Source organism: Amphibalanus amphitrite, unplaced genomic scaffold (assembly GCF_019059575.1).
Source record: "Amphibalanus amphitrite isolate SeventyFive unplaced genomic scaffold, NRLGWU_Aamphi_draft 001970F_arrow, whole genome shotgun sequence".
Classification (NCBI taxonomy): Eukaryota; Metazoa; Arthropoda; class Thecostraca; order Balanomorpha; family Balanidae; genus Amphibalanus; species Amphibalanus amphitrite.
The window spans coordinates 9547-33919 of record NW_024883463.1 but is presented as its reverse complement, the minus strand read 5'-3'; the positions used below and the strand labels follow the sequence as shown (position 1 = coordinate 33919).

The 24373-nt window shown below is 49.2% G+C and overlaps 1 protein-coding gene across 2 annotated transcripts; it reads left to right on the top strand.

Annotated features, from left to right (window-relative positions):
* The first annotated feature begins 10255 nt into the window (after positions 1–10255).
* LOC122375966 (protein obstructor-E-like) lies at positions 10256–17245 on the top strand. 2 transcript variants are annotated; one of them, XM_043355586.1, is made up of 4 exons: positions 10256–10402; positions 12889–13101; positions 14967–15155; positions 16410–17245. In XM_043355586.1, exons 1-4 carry the CDS (start codon positions 10354–10356, stop codon positions 16871–16873), a joined length of 915 nt encoding a protein of 304 aa, XP_043211521.1. In that variant the 5' UTR covers positions 10256–10353; the 3' UTR covers positions 16874–17245. The 2 variants fall into 2 exon arrangements, with proteins under 2 accessions (XP_043211521.1, XP_043211519.1); XM_043355584.1 differs by lacking the exon at positions 12889–13101 and adding an exon at positions 13459–13695 and having other exon boundaries at positions 10271–10402.
* Positions 17246–24373: the final 7128 nt, after the last annotated feature.

The window sequence follows — 24373 nt, the reverse complement described above, 5'->3', positions numbered from 1 at the left end:
GTTTCTTCGTTTTGTTGGGTTAGGCCCTCTCGGTCTGATGAGACCGTTTCAGAGCCCGAAGGACGATAGAAATTAGGGATAGACATTGGTCTAGGCGAGCACCCTGGTGAGTCGCCGGGGCTGAGCCTATCCAGTGCCCCCTATCCAATGCGGCCACTCCTAGCCCCCCCCCCCAAATCATTCACTGCACCCGGCTACGGGCGTGCTCAATGGCCCGCAGGAGATAAAAGCCGTTTTCACGACGGCCATCTGGTGCACATTTGGTGCACATCTGGTACAGATTACGTGCAGATTTGGTAAAATCAGGTTCAGTGTGTCTCTTAGCAGCTATCAGCTAGCCCTCGCCCATGTAGGGGGGGGGGGGGTTGGTGCAACCCCCCCCCCCCCTGAGGTTTTTCTTAGCTACACGCCGAACCGTTTCAGATAGCCTGCTCAAATTTTCAGTACCCTTTAGGGCATCCTTTGCGCAACTTTTTTTTGTCAAAGTCATGTCAGGTCACGGAGTTATGACGTCATAAAGGGAACAACCTCCGGCCAGATTTACGCTAAATTGGAGATTGCTTCACATTGGTATAAATGCCGACTGACCTGACGCACTGGTGGATTGTTTTAGAATCACAACTGGCTGATTTGACATTGGCACAATGTCCGTTAACATTTTGAAGGTCACTAAAGGTCAAGGTAAGGTCATTGACCTCGGTTAACCTGTAATGACTTCTTGCACTTGTATGCCTTTTCGGGATATTTTGATGCCCTGAATTCGAATTTGCTATCCATTTCAGGCATCGTCGGTTGTTTCTTGGAGTTCATTTTGGGTCAGGGTCAGGTCAGTGACGTCACACGCCTGACGTGACCCAATGCACAAATGACCTTGCCGACTTCCGATGCTCCCAACGCATCATTTTTAAAGTTATGACATCGAAATACACACCAAACGATAGAGAATTGATCAAGGATCACGATAGTGAAGGTTTCAAGTCGATATCTCTTACCGTTTTGCCGCAACCGGCGCGGAAATCTGAAAAAGTTAAATTTTTCCGAAAATTTGACCTTTGACCGGTCATAAGTAGGTCAAATGTTGAACTAGGACCAAAAAATATACCACCAATCGCGAGATCTCGTTGAGAGCAATCCGTTGGTTTTTTCTGCTAAGCTCTACAACGTTTCGTTTTCAAACGCCAGGGGGGGGGGGGTCGCACCAACCCCCCCCCCCTGCATGGGCGAAGGTGGCAAAACACCGTTTACGGGCGAGGGCTAGGGTTGCACTGATTGCTTATATGCCTGCTTTGTCATATTATCAGAAAGCATCATCGATTAAAACACTGAAATAAATTCATAAAATGAAGATATTCGCTGTAAAAGAAATTAGGTGCAGATTTGGTCAAATCAGGTGCATTCGCCGGATAGCACGTCGTGAAAACGGCTAAAGCTGCCCGTCCAACCCGGAGCAGGGGTTTGAGGCGTGGAGGAGAAGGATTTGACTGTCCTCGGATGGAAAAAATGGAACGGTGACGGAATGGTGCTACTTATCTGCAGCTATACAGGTATAACGTAATGATAGATGTATGTAGGTAAAATATTACCTGATATACAATTTTCTAGCCAGCGATGGTTTTATTTTTCGTTTGTCCTTTGCACACTGGTGCACACGGATAAATATCACTAAGGCTTCACATAATCTCCCTTGAAGGAGAGCAGAGCGTCGCCGCCGCGCTTGGGGCAGAGTCACGTCTCTACGGTGCTGATGTTTGACCAACACCATCTGTGCGGCTCTCGTGAGCTCCCGTGGCGCCACCTGCGACGGAGCCCTCCGTTCCGTTCCATCCAATGAAGTGTGAGTGGCATAGGTCTTGTCTGGTGCGATAAAGAAATTTGCACAAAAGGCAGTGAGCAAGAAAAGAAGCGATTTGAGAACACCTGGACCATGATGTATCCAGTGAAGTTTGAACAAATTTTCTCGTTCGGCAAAGCTATTTCCCTTATTAACGTTGCTGGGCCAGAAGAGGTCGATACGATCCATTGCTCATATTATCATGATTATCTTGTCAAACCTCCACTGTACCCATGCTTTGGACAAAATTCTAAAAAGGTAATGTATTTTGCGACAAGGTATAAAGCAACAAGAGGCCAATTTTCTTGCCATTTCACGACACTTTGTTGATACGAGACTGCAAAAGCTACTTGCCAAAAAGGGCGACCTGTGCATTGTACGTACATACATACGTACCAGCTAATTCCGTAGGGAAAAATATAAACAAGTTTTAATTTAAATCAGTTACCAGATATTGCAGGTGTCCAGCCTCTCATGCGGCTCAACCCTTCTAACTCTTTTACACTTCTTGGCTGATTGGCTTTCCTTTTAATTGATTTTGTCCATAAGGTTGATGAGATGACTTTTTAGTCTGGCTTCATAATTTGATTTTACGGTGATCATGCTTCATCTGGTTATACCAACACTTTTTATCATTTTCCGCTATTATTTCTTCTGTCCTCAATGTGTGATTTTCCCTTCCGAAGTCTCCGTTCCTCCACTATAAATCCATTGTCTCTCCGGGATCCCGCGCAGTGCCTTTGTGTGGCGAACTGCCGCTGGCCGGTGCCGCTGGCTGCCCAGCGCCCGCCGCGCGCGGGGTGTTACCGTGTTCCCGCAGAGAAAGCCGAGCACACCGGCGCCCGGTCACCGGTCGGGAACGGGGACGACCGCTGACCCAGCGGTGGTCGGGCGACGACCGGAGCCGAGCCGTCCGCCGGATACCGCCCGTCACGGGTCACAGAGGTCACTCGGGTCACTGTGGCACGGGTCACACGGCCGGGGCACCCAGTCACGGGGTCAGTGGCTGCCTTTGGAAGGGACGGTACAAACACAAACAAACCCTCAGACGCACACACTCAGCGGCACATCCCGTGGAGATGGGCAGGATGTCCGCGCCAGAGATGGATGGAACAAACAGGAACTTTGCCCGAGCGGCGTGCATTGCTCGTCGCGGCGCGCTCTCCCCGCCGCACCGGTGACCTCGACGGGCGAGAGGAACAGATCGACAGGCGAGAGGAACAGATCGACGGGCGAGAGGAACAGATCGACAGGCGAGAGGAACAGATCGAACTGTGGAAACCTGCCAGTCATCTCTAATGAAGTGCGTAGAGCGCAAATACGAGTCTGCGCCGTAGAAGTGCAGTGGGTGGGCGATGCCATGGACATGCATACGAGCATATGAAAACGCTTTTTGATTCAGACGTGCAGCAGCGTTTAGCGATTTCGTTGGGTTTTCGATAGAGGCAAAGAACTTATTTTGCTACGAAAACTTAGTTTGTTTATTTAGGTAATTGATTTCGCCAATATCACCGACGCGTTCCAAGAGTCAAGACATATCTTGTGAAGCGTATTATGAAAGTTTCCTAAAAAGTATGAAAAATATCACCTAGCACAGTTAGTATGGTTTCGTATTTGTCACATGTCAGTTGCATGCAAAATGTCAACGCATTGGGTTCTAACAGACAAGTAAAGTCTGGCGCAATACCACAGAAACACAGGCACTGGATCTAACCGAGAAAGACAGCATCTTGATGCCTGATGGCAATATCAGCGGCACACAAAACTGATCAGATCAGCGTGCAGACTTTCTCTGACTGCTGAAAGTTATCTCACCCTGATGGATTGAAGATTGATGAAACCAATATTTGCTCAATGATTTTACCTCCTAAGTGAAAGGTGAGTGGCATTCCAGCGGAACGATGCGTTGTCTTTTCGTGTTAAACATATCCTGCTGGTATCACTGCACACTGCGCCATTCACCACTGCACAGTGCACATACCTGCATACATACACTCTCAGTATTCGGTTAGCATATCAGTTAGCGCCGTTAACGCTTGACAAATAGATAGGTAGGTATACTGGGAAAGATAGAGAGAGAGAGAGAGAGAGAGAGAGAGAGAGAGAGAGAGAGAGAGAGAGAGAGAGAGAGAGAGAGAGAGAGAGAGAGAGAGAGAGAGAGAGAGAGAGAAAGAGAGACAGAGAGACAGAGAGAGGGAGATAAAGAGAGAGAGAGCGAGAGAGAGAGAGAGAGAGCGAGAGAGAGAGAGAGAGAGAGAGAGAGAGAAGAGAGGGAGAGGAAGAGGAAGAGATGCTGATAAATATTGCAATAGATAGATACTTATGATATTCGTTAAAGGGACCCTCCCACCTTAACATTATATTTGAGTTGAGATAGCCAAAATGGGGTCCCTGGCTCACAATTACCGGTTTCGGCACTCACAACACCGAGAAATGCCTTAAATCGGAAATATTGAATTTCAAAATTGCAGCATTTTGATTCAGAGGGGCTAATGCATAGGTATACCCCTCTGAATGTGTGACGTCAGCGCAGATATCTAACGATTTTTAAATGTTTGACTAAAACGTTTTGTAGCACGCGGTGGTATATGCTGCTTTGCGCGCAACAAATGCCGCACTTTCAAATAAAGTCGCTATAGGAACAGCGGAGATCCCAAAAAGTAAACAAAAGTAAAAGTCTAATATCTTGAAAACCGGTGAATATTTTTCGATGAAATTTGGTAGATATTCGTTTTTGCTCTTTCTGAACCGAGCGACATCACTTTCATGCCAATTCATAAACATTTTTGAAGGTGGGAGGGTCCCTTTAAATGAAATTGCATACCGTTTGCCTTTAATGATAAAATAGGCTGACCATTTGGCATTAAAAATAAAACAGGCTGAAAGCCGCGAGTCTACCTTTTGATGCACCCTTTGGCTTGTCTTGCATGCATTTATAAATTGTATACCCGACCATTCTTCAATATCCTCAATATAAGATTTTCGTATCCGGAAAAAGATCAAACTTTATTACATATCACGCATGTCCCAAGGACCCGGTGCTACTATAGGTATCCTTGCAAAAATATACATATGATTATGACTTATCACTTTGATGCACTTCCCACTTGAAACCTATTGGGTCGATTTACACCAATTAATTCTGATATCCAGAAGAATGGCTGACACGTTGCACTGTAGTCTGCTCCGGCGCCAAGGGGCACAGCGACTGATGAAGGGAGTCACAACGACTCATTATTAGGCTTGGGGAGGGGGACAGTGACTCGTTACTGGGCTGGGGGAGGGGCTACTAGGTCCGGTCACTTGAGTCGACCTTTCCCGACCGACCGAGCTAGCCGGAGCACCGTTACCCAACCGTGGCCGGAGGCGGCAGTGGCCGGTCGGGCGGCGCCGAAAGTAAGAGTGGAGTGACCAGGGCGGTGTGTGCAGGGTGGTAATGACGCCGGGATCCGGACCGGGACCACGGCAGGGACCGGACCGGGACCACGGGACCACGGGACCGAACCGGGACCAGCCCCGGGTGCAAACTCCGAGCAGTGACACGCCCAACGGCCGGACTCGCCAGGCCTATTGCTCACGCGGCATAGCCGCATATCGCACATCCCATACATCACCCTTACGGATAGGTAATGTGCATATATCTTCGTCATATAATATTTCACCGTCGATTCGTCTCTTTCTCAATTGCACCATTGAATTGCTCCCATAATTTTCAATGCCTTTCCTCCCACCAGTCCATTCAGCACGGCTTGTTATGCAAGCAGGTCTTTTTCACTGTCTATTGTGATACGTCGGAACATCGCAGCGGAAAATGTTCGTGGGAAGAGCGACGTGAGAGCTTGTGACGTCAGAGACAGGGTGGCTGCGTCACCTCCCTCGGGCGCTGCGCAGAACCCATAGTCACTCACGCACTCACGCGTGTCCGCCCCAGAGCAGCTGAGGGTCCTCTGGGGCGGCCGGCCGGGCCGACCCCCCGCCGACAGTCTGAGGAGGACGCCCCGTGGTGCGCCGGGTCACAGACGCCCCAGTCTGGGTGAATGGGCCGCTGCACAGCCAGAGCCGGCGCCACCGCCGTGCCATTTTTCACCGGTCGACGCTCACGAGCGTCAGATCTGGGTCGAGCTGCTGCTCAGTCCCGACAGAAACTGCCGAGGACTGGCAACCAAAGAACCGGTGTTACTTATCACCCAGACATGCTTTGCGCTTGTTACCCAAGGTGTGACTGAAAGCCAACCGAACGCAAAAACCGTGCATCTAATGAGTGGAACCGGTCTGTGTGCATGGAACACAGTCGCGACGAACAAAAACGGAGTTACGGAACGTAGTGCAATGCTTCCTGGTGAAAATGCTCTAATTGCCGTCACTTAATCTGCGCCAGAAAAGTATACAAGACGCCTGAACCTTTTGGTTTCCTGAAATAGCTGAACACAAATGCGAGTCGCATCAGGTTGACGCAGGATCTACACAGTACAATGACTGATCCCAATGCCACTCGACTAGAATATTTCACTGACTCACACGACCGAACAATCGACCTGTACACGAAATATCGGTACAGTGAAAGTTCTCTAATGATACAACATCCGTCGGTTTTCCAGCGGGGCGCCCGACTGGCCAGGGAGGAGGGAGGAGGGCTGGGGCAATCACTAATGCTAATTAGACGAGACGGCAATGCGCCTGCGCCGTGCCCCCGGGCGCTGGCGGGCTCACACAACTGAAGAGGACTCGTCCGAGGCTCACGCTCCGTTTCAACACCAGCGCTGTACGGGCTCGATTGCATGCCCGGCCGACGCTGCTCGCGAGCGACCGTCTGCCCCGGGGCGCCGGTTCAGTTCACCTCCGAGGTGACGTAACGTCAGGGGCTCCCAGGGCGCCGATTTGGCCGCCGCGCCGCGAGGAAGTTGGGCAAATGCCGCGGCTCTTTGGTGATTCATACGAAATGGCCACGGTGTGATGGTTTCGTACAAGTGTGAGCCCTGAATTACGTCGTGTTTCTCAGACGTAGTAAATGACTAATCCGGGGCGTATTATACCGAGCAAGGAACCATAACCATGACAAATTGAGCGAGTTATACGATAATGTTTCATACGCTGTAATTTTACAGCCCCAAGAATATCGCGATCGTCATGAACTCTAGGGCATCACAGGACTAAATGTCGCAACACTCTTCTAACTTTTTAACAACTTACTATACGGATATATAGCCCAGCCCGGCAACATAGAATAATTGATCGATCACGCCGAGATTATGTGTGCTGTGTGCAGTGGTTGCAAAACGCACGGCATGTGAAAATTTAGATTTTGACATCGTATTTCCTCACAGCTTTTGAGGTTTGACGTTTTGACCTAACGTTCCATCAAAGCCCCTGAGTATAACCTTTTAACCTCGAGTAAAAGGAGCCTCCTATTACGTTAACTTTTCATTTCATCATACCAAGTCCCGTCCTGCCTGTTCACAACTCAATTTATGGATGATGAATGCTGAGCTTGCCTACCTAAATGAATTGATTTCGGATGCATGTGTGTGTGTGTCATGAACTGAACCTGATTAACGCCCAGTCACCTCTCTGACCGAAGCTGACGACGTTAATCTCTTCCTTGTAAAGCGCCGAAATGTGGCCGACCCTGCTACCCACCGTGGCGTCTGCCTCATCACGGACATGGGGTGATGTGCTCAGCGACCAGCCGCCGCTCGGCCGACCGACCGTGCTGTGATTGGTGACAGTGCTTGACACTGTGGCACACATCGTGACCGCATCCGCTACTTTCCAACAACTCCTATCTGGAAATTGTCTGGTATTAAATCGTTTTAATGTAGAAACTCTCTAATCACTTTGAAATTTATTTCGGATACCAAGCTATCCTTTCAGTCATGCCTCAAACTACCCACAGCTTCTTTCTTCTTCGAACTATCTCAGGCCGTTGACCTGCGCTGCGCCCTCAAAGCTCCCGCTCTACCCTGATCCCGATCTTCGGGTGGGGCGGGATGGGGGCGGGTCTGATTGGACCCATCTGCGCCACTCAGACGGCCACAAAGGCGCGACAATGGCCCGAGCGGACCCCGTGCAGCGGCGCTCGAGCGTGAAGAGCACGGCGCGACGGCTTTCCGGCACAGTAGGTCAGCGGCCGGCAGCGCCGTGACTCGGCCGGCCGGCCGGCGCCGCCCCTCAGCCGCCCGATCGCGGTCACGAAGTCGACCGTGTCCACCGCCCGGCAGACCGCCCGGCTGTATCAGAACGTCGATAACGATGTCTGGCTGGCGTTCCGCTTATTCGCGAATAAAAACGCAGTGGACTGCGACAGGTGGGCGTGCTGCAGAGAAGCTGCAACAGGGGGTCAGGAAAATTCCGGCTAAGGATGCCTCGGAGGCAGTCCACAGCATGTGTGTATCAAGAAACATGGTAAAACGGGCCTCTGTGCGCTTCTGGACTGCAAGTGAATTTTCCTCAGCCGGGACAATGCTCTACTACATGGCAGGCGAGCGTTTGCTCGTCCGAACGAAGATTCAACAAAGAGGACAAACTGCAGAGGCCAGGAGGTTTTTAGCGTAGTACCTAACTGTACGCGGAGGGCACATGCTTGGATCGGAACTTGAAATTGCTTTGAATCATGACTGCAATCGCCTACGTTTTGGTAACGCTGGTCGAATCATCAGCCATCATTCCATTTGACCGACAAGGATATATTCATGACTGTTCTTGAAATTGTGACCAATCGGGTTGGGAAACATTTACATACGAAATGACGTTAAAAAGGTTCCGGAACCACTTTCTTTTGACTTGTGCCCTGCCTAATTTTAACCCTCGCCCGTAAACGGTGATCTGCCACCTTCGCCCATGCAGGGGGGGGGGGGTTGGTGCGACCCCCCCTTGGCGTTTGAAAACGGAGCGTCGTAGAGCTTAGCGGAAAAGACCAACGGATTGCTCTCGCCGAGATCTCGCGATTGGTGGTATATTTTTTGGTCCTAGGTCAACATTTGACCTACTTTTGACCGGTCAAAGGTCAAATTTTCGGAAAAATAGACTTTTTCAAATTTTCCGCGGCGATTGCGGCAAAATGGTGGGAGATATCGACTTGAAACCTTCACTATCGTGTTCCTTGATCAATTCTCTATCGTTTGGTATGTATTTCGTTTCCCTAGCCCTAAAAATGGCGCGTTGGGAGCGCCGGAAGTCGGCAAGGTCACAGTCGGCGGCAGAAATTCGAAAAATCAAAATTTAAATTTTTGAAATCTGATTATATTTTTGGATTTGGGATGTCCATTTGCTCCCTAAAGAAGCTAATATTGCTGCATATTCCCATTGAGGTGACAAGAATTAGCAAAATAGTGGTTCGGGCGCTTTTCAAAAATAGTACCGGACGCTGTTCCTCCTGTGACGTCATAGCTCCGTGACCTGACCTGACCCGGTCAAGTTTCTTATACCATATGATAGCCAATACTTGCCCCAACATGCATGGGGAGTTTCATCACGATCCATCAACCGATGTCCGTACCACCGGCAGGAAACCTCGGGCGTTGGCACTCAGTTTGTGAAAATCCGGCCGGAGGCTGTTCCCTTGTGACGTCATAACTCCGTGACCTGACATGACCCGGTCAATTTTTTTTTATCAAAAGATGCGCAAGGTTTGCCCCATAAGGTACCCAAAATTTGGCGGCGCTGCGCGCCGCCGTTTTTGCACTATTTCCGAAAAACCTCAGGGGGGGGTTGCACCAACCCCCCCTACATGGGCGAGGGTTAAGTGCAATGTGCAAAATATCTGGTAATGTAAAAAATATTGTGTCATGGTCTTCGGGAGCTCTTCAGGCAAACAATAAGTGTTAAATTGTTCGTGTCCTGTTTCTGAAAACGAATGACCGGTGCACTGTGGAATCAGATGTTACAACTTTCGACACACGGAAGCTATTCATGATGAATCTATATAAAACTACTTAGATATTCACACGGTTAAAATATTTTGCCGTCACTACCAAAGTAGTAGGTAACCTTTAATTCACTAGATCGACATGCAGCAGAAAGTACAGTTTGCATAAACCCACCAACACCACTCGAACGCTTGCTATAACCAAATTAATCCTACCTAGCAGCCCCCCCCCCCCCCATAAATCAATTCCGCCTTGCCCTTAACTTTTTAGAGCACTCCTCAAGATGCGAGCTTATCTCTAGAGGTCATTGCCATTGGGATACATCCTCCGCTCGGTTGACCACATGTCATACGACTCAGTGAATCTGCGATGTGTGATATAGCCATATACCTTGCGCCCCGGTCAGCGGTCACGGTCCACGGCTGAGCTGCCGATCTGCGATCACCGGACACACGGCCCCGCGCAGTGTGTCCGGTCCAGCGGCGACCGGGCACCCGACCCGCGTGACGTCATAGCACTTCCAACCAAGGAGTTGGCGCCGCGCGCCAGCGAGAGAGTCTACAAATACGGCGCGGCAGCGGCACCGGGCAGCATTCGACGGCAGCATCGGTGGCGGCAAGCTCGGAGTCGACATACGGACACAGAACAGAGGCTGCCATGAAGGGACTGGCAGTGGCAGTAGCCCTCCTGGGCCTGGCGCACCTTGGTGAGTTGACCTGGCCGTGACCTGACCGTGACCTGGTCCAAACACGTGGAAAATGTGTAACTTCGGAATTTTGGTGGTTCCTTTGCTTACTGCTTTTCGTATGTTTCAAAAAAAAACTGATCAAAATCTTACCGTTATTTGTCAATACAATGCTTATTCATCAATAGCTTCGCATAGGTTGCTCCGAATGGAAAACTGATTTCATTGAAAAGTAAAAGTATGACGTGAGTAGCCATTGCTAAAATATGCATAAATGCTGAAGTTGGCCACAGAACAGTTCACGTTTAGCATGTCAAGTGTATTCTTTACCATGTTTTCATCTGCCGGAAGTCCGGCTTTCTAAGCCTCCGATGTACACTTTCCTGTCTTATTCGCCGTGTACGACTGTTCAGGTCTCGGTCCCCGTGCTGTGCCATTGCCGGATCGTCGCATTACCATTCCAGGAACTGGTTTCGCTGACCGATGCCAGTCTCGCTGCCGAACTGGTCGGCGCCTCAGATCATGGAAATGGGAGGGTCGTAAGCCCCTGAACGTTTATTTGTTGGCAAAGATGTGGTCGTGGGATTAAGTTGTCGCGATGAGTTCATGACTCTGTAATGTGATTGTTGGAAGAAGGAAGCGTCTCGGGGACACATAAACGTAAAGGTCACTTAACCCTCGCACGACCAGGCCATTTCTCATAACACGAACGACCAGGGGGGGGGGGTTGTTACGACCCCCCCCTGGCGTTTCGAAACGGAAGGTCGTAGAGCTTAGCGGAAAAAGCCAACGGATTGCTCTCAACGAGATCTCGCGATTGGTGGTATATTTTTTGGTCCTAGGTCAACATTTGACCTACTTATGACCGGTCAAAGGTCAAATTTTCCGAAAAAATCAAACTTTTTCAACTTTGCGCAACGATTGCGGCAAAATGGTGGGAGATATCGACTTGAACCCTTCACTATCGTGTTCCTTGATCAATTCTCTATCGTTTGGTATGTATTTCGTTTCCCTAGCTCTAAAAATGGCGCGTTGGGAGCGCCGGAAGTCGGCAAGGTCACAGTCGGCGGCAGAAATTCGAAAAATCAAAAATATAAATTTTTGAAATCTGATTGTATTTTTGGATTTGGGAGGTCCATTTGCTCCCTATAGAAGCTAATATTGCTGCATATTCCCATTGAGGTGACAAGAATTAGCAAAATAGTGGTTCGGGCGATTTTCAAAAATAGTACCGGACGCTGTTCCTCTTGTGACGTCATAGCTCCGTGACCTGACCTGACCCGGTCAATTTTCTTGCACCACACGATAGCCAATGCTTGCCCCAACATGCATGGGAAGTTTCATCATGATCCATCAAACAATGTGGGTATCACCGGCAGAAAACCTAGGGATTCGGCGCACACGTTTGGTAACTGTCGGCCGGAGGCTGTACCTCTTATGACGTCATAACTCCGTGACCTGACATGACCCGATCAATTTTTTTCGGCAAAAGATGCGCAAAGGTTGCCCCAGATGGTATTGAAAATTTCAGCCCGCTACGACAAGCCGTTTAGCGTGCACTTCGAAAAAACCTCAGGGGGGGGTTGATACACCCCCCCCCCCTAGGCGTTCTAGGGTTAAGAAACGTGCAAAAGTCAATAGTTCGTCAATCTCATTCAAGTGCTTTACGGGCATTCGGTGGACAAACAAAGGCCAAGAGTCAAGACCTTGTATGGAAATATCATTGAACTGAGAATTCATATGCGTAAAAATTGCTGATTCGCTCGTTTCCGCAATTTAGGTTCCTATACATTGGAGAATTTCATTGTACCCAACTATAGGATTTGTGCTGCTAAAATGCTCTCTGATGAGATTTTTGAGTCAGCTCTAAACGTTAATTGGCAGCGTGACATCGTCTCTTGTTCGGACTAAAACTCAATCACACCATCACGTTCTGTTTGTTTTGCTCGCCCGTTTCCTCCGAGCTAAATCTGTTTTCACATGTCTCTCTGTACAATAAGTCGCAGTTGTGATGGTCCAAGCTCCACCAAAGGGTGGCTGTCCAGCCCGGGGAGCGGTGAAAGCGGTCGCACGACGGCAGTGACCGAGCGACGCGCGCGACCGCCGATCGTAGTTCTGGGTTTCCGGGTCAGCGCGCTCACGATTGAGCCGGCGGTGGGTCGATCAAGTCGATGGGTCGCGACATGGGTTGCGGTGGGTGACGACGTGGAACGGATGGGAAAGGCTGTGATGGGTAACGGGTACAGCAGTGAGCCCTGCTCAGCAGACTGGGGCCGATCTGATAGCCCAGCAGTGGTCTGAAACATTAGGCGTGATATTTTAAGGGGGAGTGTATGCACGGTGTCACTTGTTCCGTCGTATATGTAACAGAGTCTTTTATGTTCCCTGATGTGCAAGATCGCACCCACATTGATCTTAGTTCACCTCTATACACACTGCAGCTTTAATTTTCAGCTTTGAGCTGACCTGACCTAGCTGACCTGACCCGACCCCCGGCGCTATTGTAGGCGCGTGCCAGGGCCGCTCAGAGAACCCGTGCAAGCGTCGCGGCGGCACCAGCCCTCACGAGTCGTACTGTGACAAATTCTACGAGTGTGTGGGCAACGACGAGGTAGTCGTTCGCGACTGTCCCAACGGACTCGTGTACGCCGGGCGGCAGGCCCTCGTCGACGTCTGCGGTTATGAGCACGAGTACCCGTGCGACGCCGGACTCTCGCGCAGTGAGTGGGACGCCTGTCCCAGGCGGCGGACGGGAGAACACCGGCAGCAGTGGAGGCGGTGGTTGTGGGATCCCGGCTGGTAGAGGTGGTAGAGCATGCATGTAGGATAGTGGTTGGCCCGACAGATGTGCAGCTCTCTGCGATGCTTAGCCGAAAGCCTTAGACATCGTTCAGTTCTGGCGTTTTTATGCTTGTTTGGCATCGAATCAAAGCTAATTTAGTTGTACGATACCATACACAAAGGCTAAGCATCCGCAGCCAGCTGTACCTTTGCGCAGAGGGCCTCCGTACCTCCTCTCTCCGTGGTGTTGGCGTTGGTGGCTGGGCTGACCTGGGCTGACCTGGGCTGGCCCGCAGGCGGCGCCCAGCGGCGAGGCGAGGGGCCCGCCGAGCAGCTGGACCCCTGTAAGGAGGAGAGCGGCATCGCGGCGCACAAAGACTACTGTGACCGCTACCTGGAGTGCAGCGCCGGCCAGGTGTACGAGGTCGACTGTCCCAACGGCCTGGTGTTCGCCGAGCGCGGCGCCGCACTCCTTGATAACTGTGGATACCCCAACCAGAACCCGTACGCTTGCCTCAACAAACAGCTCGCAAGTGAGTATGGCAAAATGGCAGCCGCAGTTCAATCAGAAATTCATACGGGATTAGCCAAAGAGTACCAGAAAATTAGCCTCCACATTTCAAAACTAAATCAGATGTGTTATTATTAGTTTCATTAGTCAAAGTCTCAACGTCAAGGGCAATTTGGGTAAGTATTCGAAATTTAAACGATTCAGATGTAGTTCATGGAAAGCATGTTCAAGCTCATGTTCCTCAGCTAGGGCATTTAACTAAAAAGACAGGAATTTGCCCTTATGCAATTAGCCACCGTCTCCCATACGTCCAGCTGAGAGGCGTGCGTGAGCACGAGAAACTCACACAAAGGCCTCCGTTACAAGCAACAGTATATTGTACTGTAGCTCAGACGGTCAGGCGCTATTGTACAGTCTGTCTTAAAAGTACCGCGCAAAGTGACGGTGGATCCATCAAGCCTGACCGAGGAAGGGCCTGCTATAATTTGAAAGTCACCGAACCAATGGAGCTGGGAAATGGACGAGGATGTCCATTGCTTCGGTGACTCAAATTTGGCAGTCCTTCATCGGTCAGGCTTGATGGATCCACCGTCACTTTGCGCGGTACTTTTAAGACAGACTGTACTTCGGGCGTGCTAGCAGTGCAGCTCAGTCAGGCAGGCAGGCAGACAGGCAGGCCGTGCTCCGATAGGTGGTCCCTGTGGGCCGCCCAGGCGTGAGTTGACGGTTCGGACAGAACAAAGGTAAGCATTAGAGTGAAGCAGGAGGTGCAGGGTCCGTCTCGGTTGGTGCTGGGGTCTGTAGATGGTCAGAATCGGTATACCTGTCGGATGGTGGCGTGTTTCCCTCATTGAACATACGTAGTACACTGGTACTCTTCTAGAACTATTCTTTGGGAGAAGGGAGTGTTCATGACATGTTTTTGTACGATACTCTTTTCAGGCTGTACTGTATAAAAGCTGAATTAATATATAATTGGACTTATTAGAAGTATTACAGCTCCAAAAATTGCCATTAATTTGCTATTTTAAAATGTACGGCAATAATTTCATGTCAAACGTAAAAAATTAGGTAAATGATAACATAAGTCATTCCATTTGAAATATCGAACTACTAGTATTCTGCATTACTCGTGTTCAGCGTTGACAACACATGCATATATTAAACTTCGCAAACTTTATTGGACTTAATTGATCTCTTATAGGACTACCTATAAATAATCTCAAAATAGGCGCTCTTATGACCATGACGTTCCAAAGCCCCACCACTCTAACCTTACCAACTCCCGTGCAGACCCGCCGATCTCTACGGAGCACTGTGACTGGCTGTACGGCATCTTCGGCCACGAGACGTCGTGCACGCGCTACTGGACCTGCTGGAACGGCACCTCCACCGAACAGTTCTGTATCGGCGGTCTGCTCTACAACGAGAAGACCCACTCGTGCGACTGGCCCGAGTTTGTCGCCGACTGCCAGAAGCACCGTGAGTAGGGTAGGGTCTCTAAGAGAGGGAACGGGAGGGAGATTTGTGCCGTTTGAGGTCATGCTAATTTTATATGGATGAGCAGAGTCAGAACGGTGATTACATATAACCGGAATAGTGCCAGAAACAGAGTGAGGTCCACTTTTTAAAAACATGGCATGATGTTAGGGGAGAGTGGGGTGGGTTGTATCAGTTTTTACTCCGAGACCCATAACCTCGTAACTATCCGTGATAAGCTCATTATTTCCATACTATCCCCTTCATTGATTCTTCTGCTTTTTTGTGCAAAGTAACTTTTCCACTACCTCTACCAGTTTTTCTTCTACGGTCTCCCGAATAGAACAATGTTTTTGATACAACTTGCCCCATGGCTTGGGTGAGTTGTATCACATGGTGGGGTAATTTGTATCACTATTTCACGTTTCAGGGAGTGTGCTTGCTACTGGTTTTGAACATAACAACAACATTAAATGGGGTTAATACAATGTATAGGTATGCTCAAAGGCTTCACTTTATTAGACCAAACTTAGGTCAATGTAATCCGAACGAAACATCAACAGACTAGACGCAAAAGTGGCCCGTTAAGAGCAAAGAAGCTAACACATTGTGCCGAAATGGAGCGAGCATTGACTAGCTACCTACAAACGCGAGCCAGGGCTTAGCTTTCGCGATCAAAGGCAACATACCCATACATGCATACATACATACATGTTACAACATACCTCACCCGGCTCTGATACAACATGTACTTAGCCGCCATCTTGGAAAAAACATCCTCGTGCTAAAAAAACAGCGGACAGCTGGAGAAATCCGTTTTCACTCACGCAGCCTTAGAACCTACCCCCACCACCGCAACGGAGATCTTTCAAATTCGTGCACATCTAAATGCCCAGAACACACATTTTCTTGCAACTTATTTTTTTAGAATGACATTAAAAAAACATAAAATCGGCTCTCACCTCGAGACGCGTCCACTCAGCCACAAGACAGAACAGGGAAAGATGGCGCCCGGAAAACCTCGTCGGCTGGTCGTGTCGCGAGCGCCATCCATTGGATAAGTTTGGCACAATTCGCCCTGATACAACTTGGACATGATACAACTCTCCCCGCTCTCCCCTATATGCTCGGTAAATATGACATATGCGCACTATTCATAATTTCTGATAAGCCTGGTCGTCGACTTAACAGTCGTAGTCGTTATGTAACCAGAGAGCCCGTCATTCCCAGTTCTAACTCCCCTCCGTCTCTCCACAGCGCTGTGCGCCGAGGACCCGAACGGCAACGTGCCTCTGGGCAAGTCGTGCGAGCGCTACTGGAGCTGCCAGGGCGGCTACCCGCGCCTGATGCGCTGTCCGGCCACGCTGGTGTTCGACAAGGTGTCGCGCCGCTGCGTGCACCCGCCCACCGAGGACTGCGACGTGCCGCCCACCGAGTCGCCCGAGGAGCTGGGCGAGGAGCCGCCGGCGCGCCAGGGCGGCAGCCCGCAGCGCGGCCGCCTACCGGCCCGCGGCGCCGCGCCGCCGCCGCCGCAGCAGCTCGACGAGCCGCTCTACTACGACGAGGAGGAGTTCGACCCGGGCTTCTCGTCGGGCCCTGCTGAGCCGGCGCCGCAGCCGAGCCGGCCTGCTACCCTGTCCCGGCAGCCGTTCAGGCCCAACGCCGGCCGGCCGCCGCTCCGGGGCCCGGCCATCCCTGCCGGGGCCACGCCCGTCAACTAAGGCAGCAGCAATATGAGATCCCTCCGTCACTCGTCTCCGCGGCTGTCTTTCACCGCGGCGTCCCTTCTGGCTGTCTCTCCCTTGCAGCTTCAGAAGCTGACTTATTTATCGACTGGTGCCGCCCCACGACAGTAAAGGAAGAGCTCATATGTTACCCGAATCATATCTTCGGAGATCAGTCATAGCCTTTGATTATCAATTTTCTTTCCATCCCGTTCCCGCACCAAGCGGTTCCATTTAACTGCTATGGCGAGCGGTCGAGCGGACTTGCCTGATTTGGAGTGTTAGCTCCGTTTTATTGTTGATTGGTGTTTGTATTATTGTTTTGCGATGTATGGTATTTGAGGTCACAAATAAATGTGTGGAAACGTAGACTTTCTAAATGATCAGTGTTGCGAAGAAATATGGTTTAAATTTCAACGAATGCGTTCAATTAAAATGCATTTAATGAATCCTTTCCATTTTTGTCTCGGAAGCGACTTATTAAAAACGACAAAAAGAATAGACGATGAAAATATATTAACTGAAAGCACCAAAATCCTGAAAGCAATATCAAGTTTTGAATACACGAAGATTGGTCATTTTGCTGAATAGATCTTATATGGGTGAGCTCGTAGCTCAATTACTTTGATATTGGATATGAGGCAGCGCTTATATGACCGACAGCAACCAAGCACTGCTCCTTGGACATCTTTCAGCCTTTCGCCACCACGTGACAAGGGCTGAAACTGCACGTGGTTGGCTCTGCTGTATGCTCGGCACGTACAGAACTTGACCTCAGATAAACGGCTCTCCACAGAGCGAAGGTCACCACTCACGCCTTTCACAATGTCACATGCTCCTGATAAAAACATGGCCCCATCGCTGTCGGCCCTGTCTCGGGCGCCGGCGGCTGTCTCAGCGGCGCACGGGTCGGTGTCCGCGGACCACTTTCCAGTGATCTGGGTCGGGTCGTAGGCCGCCGCCCCGGCGCGCAGCCGCCCGGCGCCGGCGCTGGAGGGCCGGGACGGAAGTGAAAGTGAACGCTCGCACACAGCACGAGCTCCCTGCAAACAGGAGGTTACCCAAGCGGCGCCCGCCGCTGCCGGCCAAACTACTCACACTATATACGAGAGTGCTCGTATACGAGCGCCCTTGGGGCGCCGTCCTGCCAGGAAAATAGTCGCAAATGAACGTGACGAAATCTGATGAAAATGTACCGATTGCCGACACCTGGGCTGGAGCAAGAAGCTGAGCTGTGCTGTTCGTTGAATGACAGTTGTCCCGGGCACAGGGGGACTGAGGCAACCTAGGAGGGATTATACCTGCCCCTCAGAGATCTAAACAGACTTGGCAACATATAGCGAGAATCGTCAAACAGCAATCGAATTTCGTAAGAAGGTCCATGGAAAGCACTTAGCAGTTCTGTTATTTTTGCTCAGATCAAAAACGATGTCACCAGAGGTCATCACAAGTAGCAAAGTTGACGACTTCTAGTCTAGGCTGCACTTGAAATCAGCCGCTGTTTTCCATTTCCGTTGTTTAAGGCTGTTTTCGGCTCGCGTAAAAGATTCGCAGTAGCACGCAACTTGCACGTAAAAGATGTTATTTTTCAGTTTCAATATGTGCATATGTGCAGCATATGTGCATACAGCCTGATGAAAGATTAGAATAGTTAACAGCCGATAGTTTCCATGTTGGGTGTTTCTGACGGTAAATAATTTCATAGCAATCCCAATCAAAACTTAACGATGAGTTGGAGCTTATAGTATTCCATAATGCGCTTATATAAAATAAATGTAGTGTATGCAAGCATAATGTAAACATAACGTATATATGTTGCAGGCACTTTAGAAAATCAGTCATTTTGTAAAATGCCTAGGCATTTTGCAAAATGCCTGATTTTCCAGGCTTTTTGCAGAAAGCCTAGGCATTTTACAAAATGACTGACTCTCCAGTCATTTTGCAAAATGCCTAGGCATTTTACAAAATACCTAGCCATTTTACAAAATGACTGAGCAGCGTGTTGTAGATACGAGTACCTAATTATATACGTTTTGGTAGCGTGTAGGTGGACCGAGGAGTCCAGCATTATGACCAGAGGAGTCCAGCAGTGGGAAGTCCATACCTACCACTATTTTGAGAAGTGCAGGCCCGCGACATTTCCAACCCCGACGTCAGCGACGCTGCTGGATTTAAAATGATCGATCTGGAGCGTCAACAAACGACTGGCCCTATGCCGGCCTGTATCTGTAAAACTATTAGAGGTCGCGAGGATTCGATCCCACACACTTAGGCGTTAGTGTCTTCTGAAACCAACGCTCTCGTCCTACGCCAAGCGACCTGATGATTCTCCCGATGTGGAGCTTGATATTTTTAACTGGGACCATGCAAGTAGGTACTCAAAGCTGTTGCCACAGAACAAAATTAATCGTGTTTTGTTAATTATTGCTTTAATATTCATTGTGATCAGAGAGCTTTTTTATTCCAAAGAAAAGTTAGGAAGGAAACCTAAACAATAATACTGTAAACAATTGCGTGGACTAGGCCTAGGGTAGACTTGTTGAAGTTCCTTAGAGCCAATGAGCGCTGTCCAGTCAACTGAGGAGGGGAGGGGTGGTCCACACTGGGCTTCTTTGTTGATCCGTGGGCTGTGAGTGAGCGTCCGTGCATGTCGCGAGTGCCTCGTGGACCGGCATTATGTCGCGTCCAGAATTCGACCGCAAGGTGGCGGAGATCGGTTCTGCGACACCTGAGCGAGTGTCATTTCAGCGAACGACATTCGAGCGAAGTCTTTTCAGCGATTATCAATTTAAGCGATTGACTTTTTCAGCGATTGTCAAGTCGGCGAATTCAATCACAGCGATTATCAACTTAAGCGAGGACCAGAATCAGCGAAACCAGATTGAGCGAATATATGGAGGTCAATGGGGTGCCAATTGAGCGAACACAGTTACAGCGAAACCCAACGCAACGGAAGTCAATCATTTGCTACTTTTCGGTAATCCTTACCCTTGGAATACCCGCTTGGTATGTGTCATGCTTCAAGCTTAGCTGCGCGCGGTAAATTAAAAATTTGCTTTTAACCCTATTCCTGGCGGGGGGCCTCAGGAGCCCCCCCTGAGGTTTTTTGGTTATATCTCCCAAACGCGTTGAGCTAGGAAGCTCAAATTTTCTGACTTTTCCTAAAAGGCTTCTACGCAACATGTCTGAAAATTTTGAGTTGATCTGACCTCAGGTCAGGTCACCAGAGGCGGTTTGGTGACGCTACCTCAGAAAAGTTTGCAATCACGCCAGAGCTAGAGTTTTTGACCGATCAATTTCTTCTCTTCAGGGTTTAGTTAGGGTACCAGTATGTGCAATTTGTATATCTCGGAATTTTGATATCGGTGACCTAAGGTCAGGTCAATTTCGCGACCTCCCCATTATAAGTCAATGGGGGAAAAATCAACTCCCTGTTTTTACCACTAAAACGGGTCGGAATGGCCCCATATACCATACATGACTTCATATACGATCAACCTTCACTACCTTGAGGTCTGTTTTGCTGTTGGGCAGCTGTGAGGTCATGTGACGTCATCAAAGGTCACCAAAGGTTTTTGGCCAATAACTCCGTACAGGAACAAGATACAGACGCGTGGATGGTCTCATTGTGTTCAGCTCATCAAGACGCATCGAATGATATACATGATGACCTCGAGGTCACGTGACCTGAGGTCAACCTTTGACCTTGACCTTTCGAGGTCAACATATATATCATTCGATGCGGATTGACGAGAGGATCACGATGATGCCCTTAGTTTGTTCCTATCTTGACTAATTCGAAAGTTATTCGAGAAAAACTCTCTCCATATCTAGTGCCGCCATTTTGACTTTTTCGACCCCTGTGACGTCATCTTTGACCTGACCTGAAAATGACCTTAGTAAAAATTGTAGATCTTGGCCGTGCGTATCCGATGCTGTTTACCGCTTGTCGCTATCTCGCTTCGTTCTCGAGATCTCAGGGGGGGGGCCGAATCGGCCCCCCCCCGCCAGTTTCTTGTCCCGGCGGAGCCCGCCAGGAATAGGGTTAAGTTTGGAAACCACAAAATTATCTGGCCCCATTCTGCAACTTTGATCTGGAAATGTGGAACGTGAGAGATATAGGACGATGGAAGGAATGCCAATGACCAATAATCAACTCGAGGGATGGCAGAGGGGGATCCAGTCTATGTTTCAGGGACATCACCCAAATATCTGGAAATTCATAGGTACGTTGCTTCGGGCAAGAACAAATTTTATAACATGGGGAACTGATTCAAATTCAAGCGGGGGAATTTCGCGAAAAACAGCACAAGCAATATGAATCTCTGAACGAACGTTTGGTCATCATTATTGGCAAACAGCAAGGGGGGGGGGGGTGAAATCGAACCGCTGGAATTTTTGAGAAATGTGGCATTAAATTTGGAGCTTAACCCACGAGCCGCTGGGGGGGGGGGGGGGGGGGTGGGCATAAAGTTGCCCCCCCCCTTTACGTTTTGTGGAATATCTCCGAAACCTGATGAGCTAAGAACGTGAAACTTGGCATAGCTTCAAATGAATAGGGGAGAGTGGGGTAAGATGCCCAGGGTGGGAAAGACGCCCCGCCCCCTCTAGCGGCGAAACAAAGAATCGGACCTGGAAATTAATGTTCTTAGCGTAAAGCGGAAGCCTGCCTTGTTAACTGCACACAAAATTGCGAAGCTCAGTTGGGCAATGGCTGGCTGATGATTGCATGTTTTTTATTTGCTGCTTTCAAAAAATATTTTGGTGTCAGAACATTGTAAATATCAAAGAAGGTAAATAATTTTTGCGTCCCTTGCTATAGTCGTGATACATTAGCATGCGTGTACTGTGTCCCAAACAGTTTGTTTCAGGGTGTAGTTTTATGGCTAACAAATTGTACTGATTTAATGTTACTTCGGTACCTTGGGGTAAGATGCCCCCTGTCCTGATGGGGAAAGACGCCCCCCTAAATCCGTAGGCTATCCTTCAAACAGCCCGTCAAATCATTTATTACATACTTGTGATGTAGACAAAAGCCGATCTGGGACTATTGAGAGTCCAGTACGGTCGGGTGCTCCCTATGCCGGTCTCTCGGCCCACATAGCGACTTTTTGGGCGGCATCTGACTCTGAGAGCCCTCACGACGGCCTCTGTGGGCCCCATTATTGGCTCCAGGGCCCCTCACGACATCCTTTGAGGGCTCCCACGTTGGCCCCACGGGCCGCGCTGGCATCGGAGGTCCCCACGATGGGCTCGAGGGCCCTCAAGCATCATGAAGACCTATAAGAGCCCCACAGTGGTCTCCGAACGCCACCACGGAGGCTTGTTTGGCCGCGCTGGACTATGATGGCCCTAACGATGACCTCTGAAGCCCTTACGACTACTTTTGAGGGCCCTTATGATGACGTTTGGTGTCTACTGCAGGCTCGAAGGGACTACTGATTCGTTCAGGCGATTCACGTGCCCATTTATGTCACTTATAGTGCAGGGGGCATCTTTCCCAACGTCAGGGGGCGTCTTTCCCACCCTGTGGGGTAAGATGCCCCCTTTCACTTCTTCAGGAAAATGCTTAATAGCAAAAAAAGTTATGATATTTCAGGCACGAAAGTGTGATATTTTTGGAGAAAAATGATGTCGGCTTCCGTTGAAACTCCAAGTTTTTGCTTTCCCATCGTCATTTTCGAATAATATATGACATAGCAAAACCCTGGGCATCTTTCCCCACTCTCCCCTACCTACGCAATATTTGTGGAAAGTTTGGTGGTTGTAGCACTTAAGATGACGTCACAGTGACGTCATAAAATTTTGTCGTTTTCCGATATGGACCGTTTCTGGTGTCGCTGAGCATGAAACTCAACTGTAAATGAACTAGACAGCACCTGCTGTCATCCTAAAATATCTAAGTACACTTCCATCTAGTTCCTGACCAATAATCGGCCCTTTATATTCGGTCCCATGTATCTGATATATCATGAGGAAACTGCGAGTCGCAAATCTATAATTTGACTTATGACGTCACTGTGACGTCATTTCAAATGAGATCGACACCAAATTTGGACACAACCTCGGCTAGGTATTCAGGAAGGTGTGTGCAAAGTTTCGCTTATTTATCTTTTCGCGTTGCGACGATATCGTCGCAGAAGTAAAGGGGGGGGGCAACTATATGCCCCCCCCCCCCAGCGGCCGGCGGGTGGCGCGGAGGCCCAGCGGCCGCCGGGTTAATGTCTGAACTTTGAACGTGACGTCCGCCATCCAGTTCCGGATAAACATGAAAAGTTCCGGGAACATTCGTTGTGCGAACGCTCGCAAAAGAAAAAGAAAAAATACGGGACGATGAAGTGGTTCGCTGAAATGACAGTCGCTCAAACTGTAGTCGACGAAAAAGATGTCGTTGAAACATATAGCTTTAGCTTAAATTGATAATCGCTATATTTGATAATCGCTCAATTTGATATTCGCTAGGTTGCCAGTCGCTGAAAATGGTTCGCTCAAATGACGTTCGCTCAAATGACACTCGCTAAAGTCGCTCGCACCGGCGGAGATCATAGACTCAAGTGCTGGCAAAAACCATCAATTCATAACGAACCAGGAACGGACAGAAATAGTAGACTTCTTATCAACCTACAGTCAGTCAGTCTAGTTTCAGGCAGAACATGAACGGCGTTGATGTACTTGGGAGTTTTTACAGCGTTAACTAAACAATGCTTTATGCTACAGCCGAGTCTGCAACTCAACCTGGTCGTAACTCAGCATTGTCGTCATCACAGAGCTTCAAATCGATCAGCCACAGGCTGAACACGTACCTATAGGGTATAGGAAGACGTCCAAAAACTGTTGGCCGTAGTATCTGTAGTGGGATCTACGTTCCATGCTGGTCAGGCATTTTGCAAAATGCCTAGTCATTTTGTAAAATGGCTAGCCATTTTGAAAAAAGCCTGGTTGCGTTCAGTCATTTTTCAAACAGTCGTCTTTTTGTAAAATGCCTAGGCATTTTACAAAATGACTGATTTTCTAAAGTGCCTGCAACATATATAAAAGAGTAAATGTATTCATATATTGCTATAGTGGCGTGGGCTAGTGCCTAGCCCTCGCCTTACCTATCGGTTCTCAACGCTAGGCTCAGCCGATAGAAATGAGGGCCAAAGGGGACAACCACCTCTTTGCCGTTTTGCCCACATTTGAGCTGGAACACTGTGGAAAAACGATCGTGATTGCTGTTATAAGACGAAGAGACTGGTTCATTCATACCTGATTTTAAGATTTCAGCTCAACCGATGACCTCGGGGGCAGGTAAAAAGCCTCAAGGTAGAATTCCAGTTGCTTGCAAGAATCAGAATCAGAATATAGTTATTTCGTGACAAATCCATTCAATCATGGTTTTTCGTCGTCACACGTCATATTATTAAAACGTATGTACAGGAGGGTAGGCGCTACGTGCCAGTACAGTGCATGTATCTACAATCACATATCGCCACGTTCAAATGGCTATTGCATAAG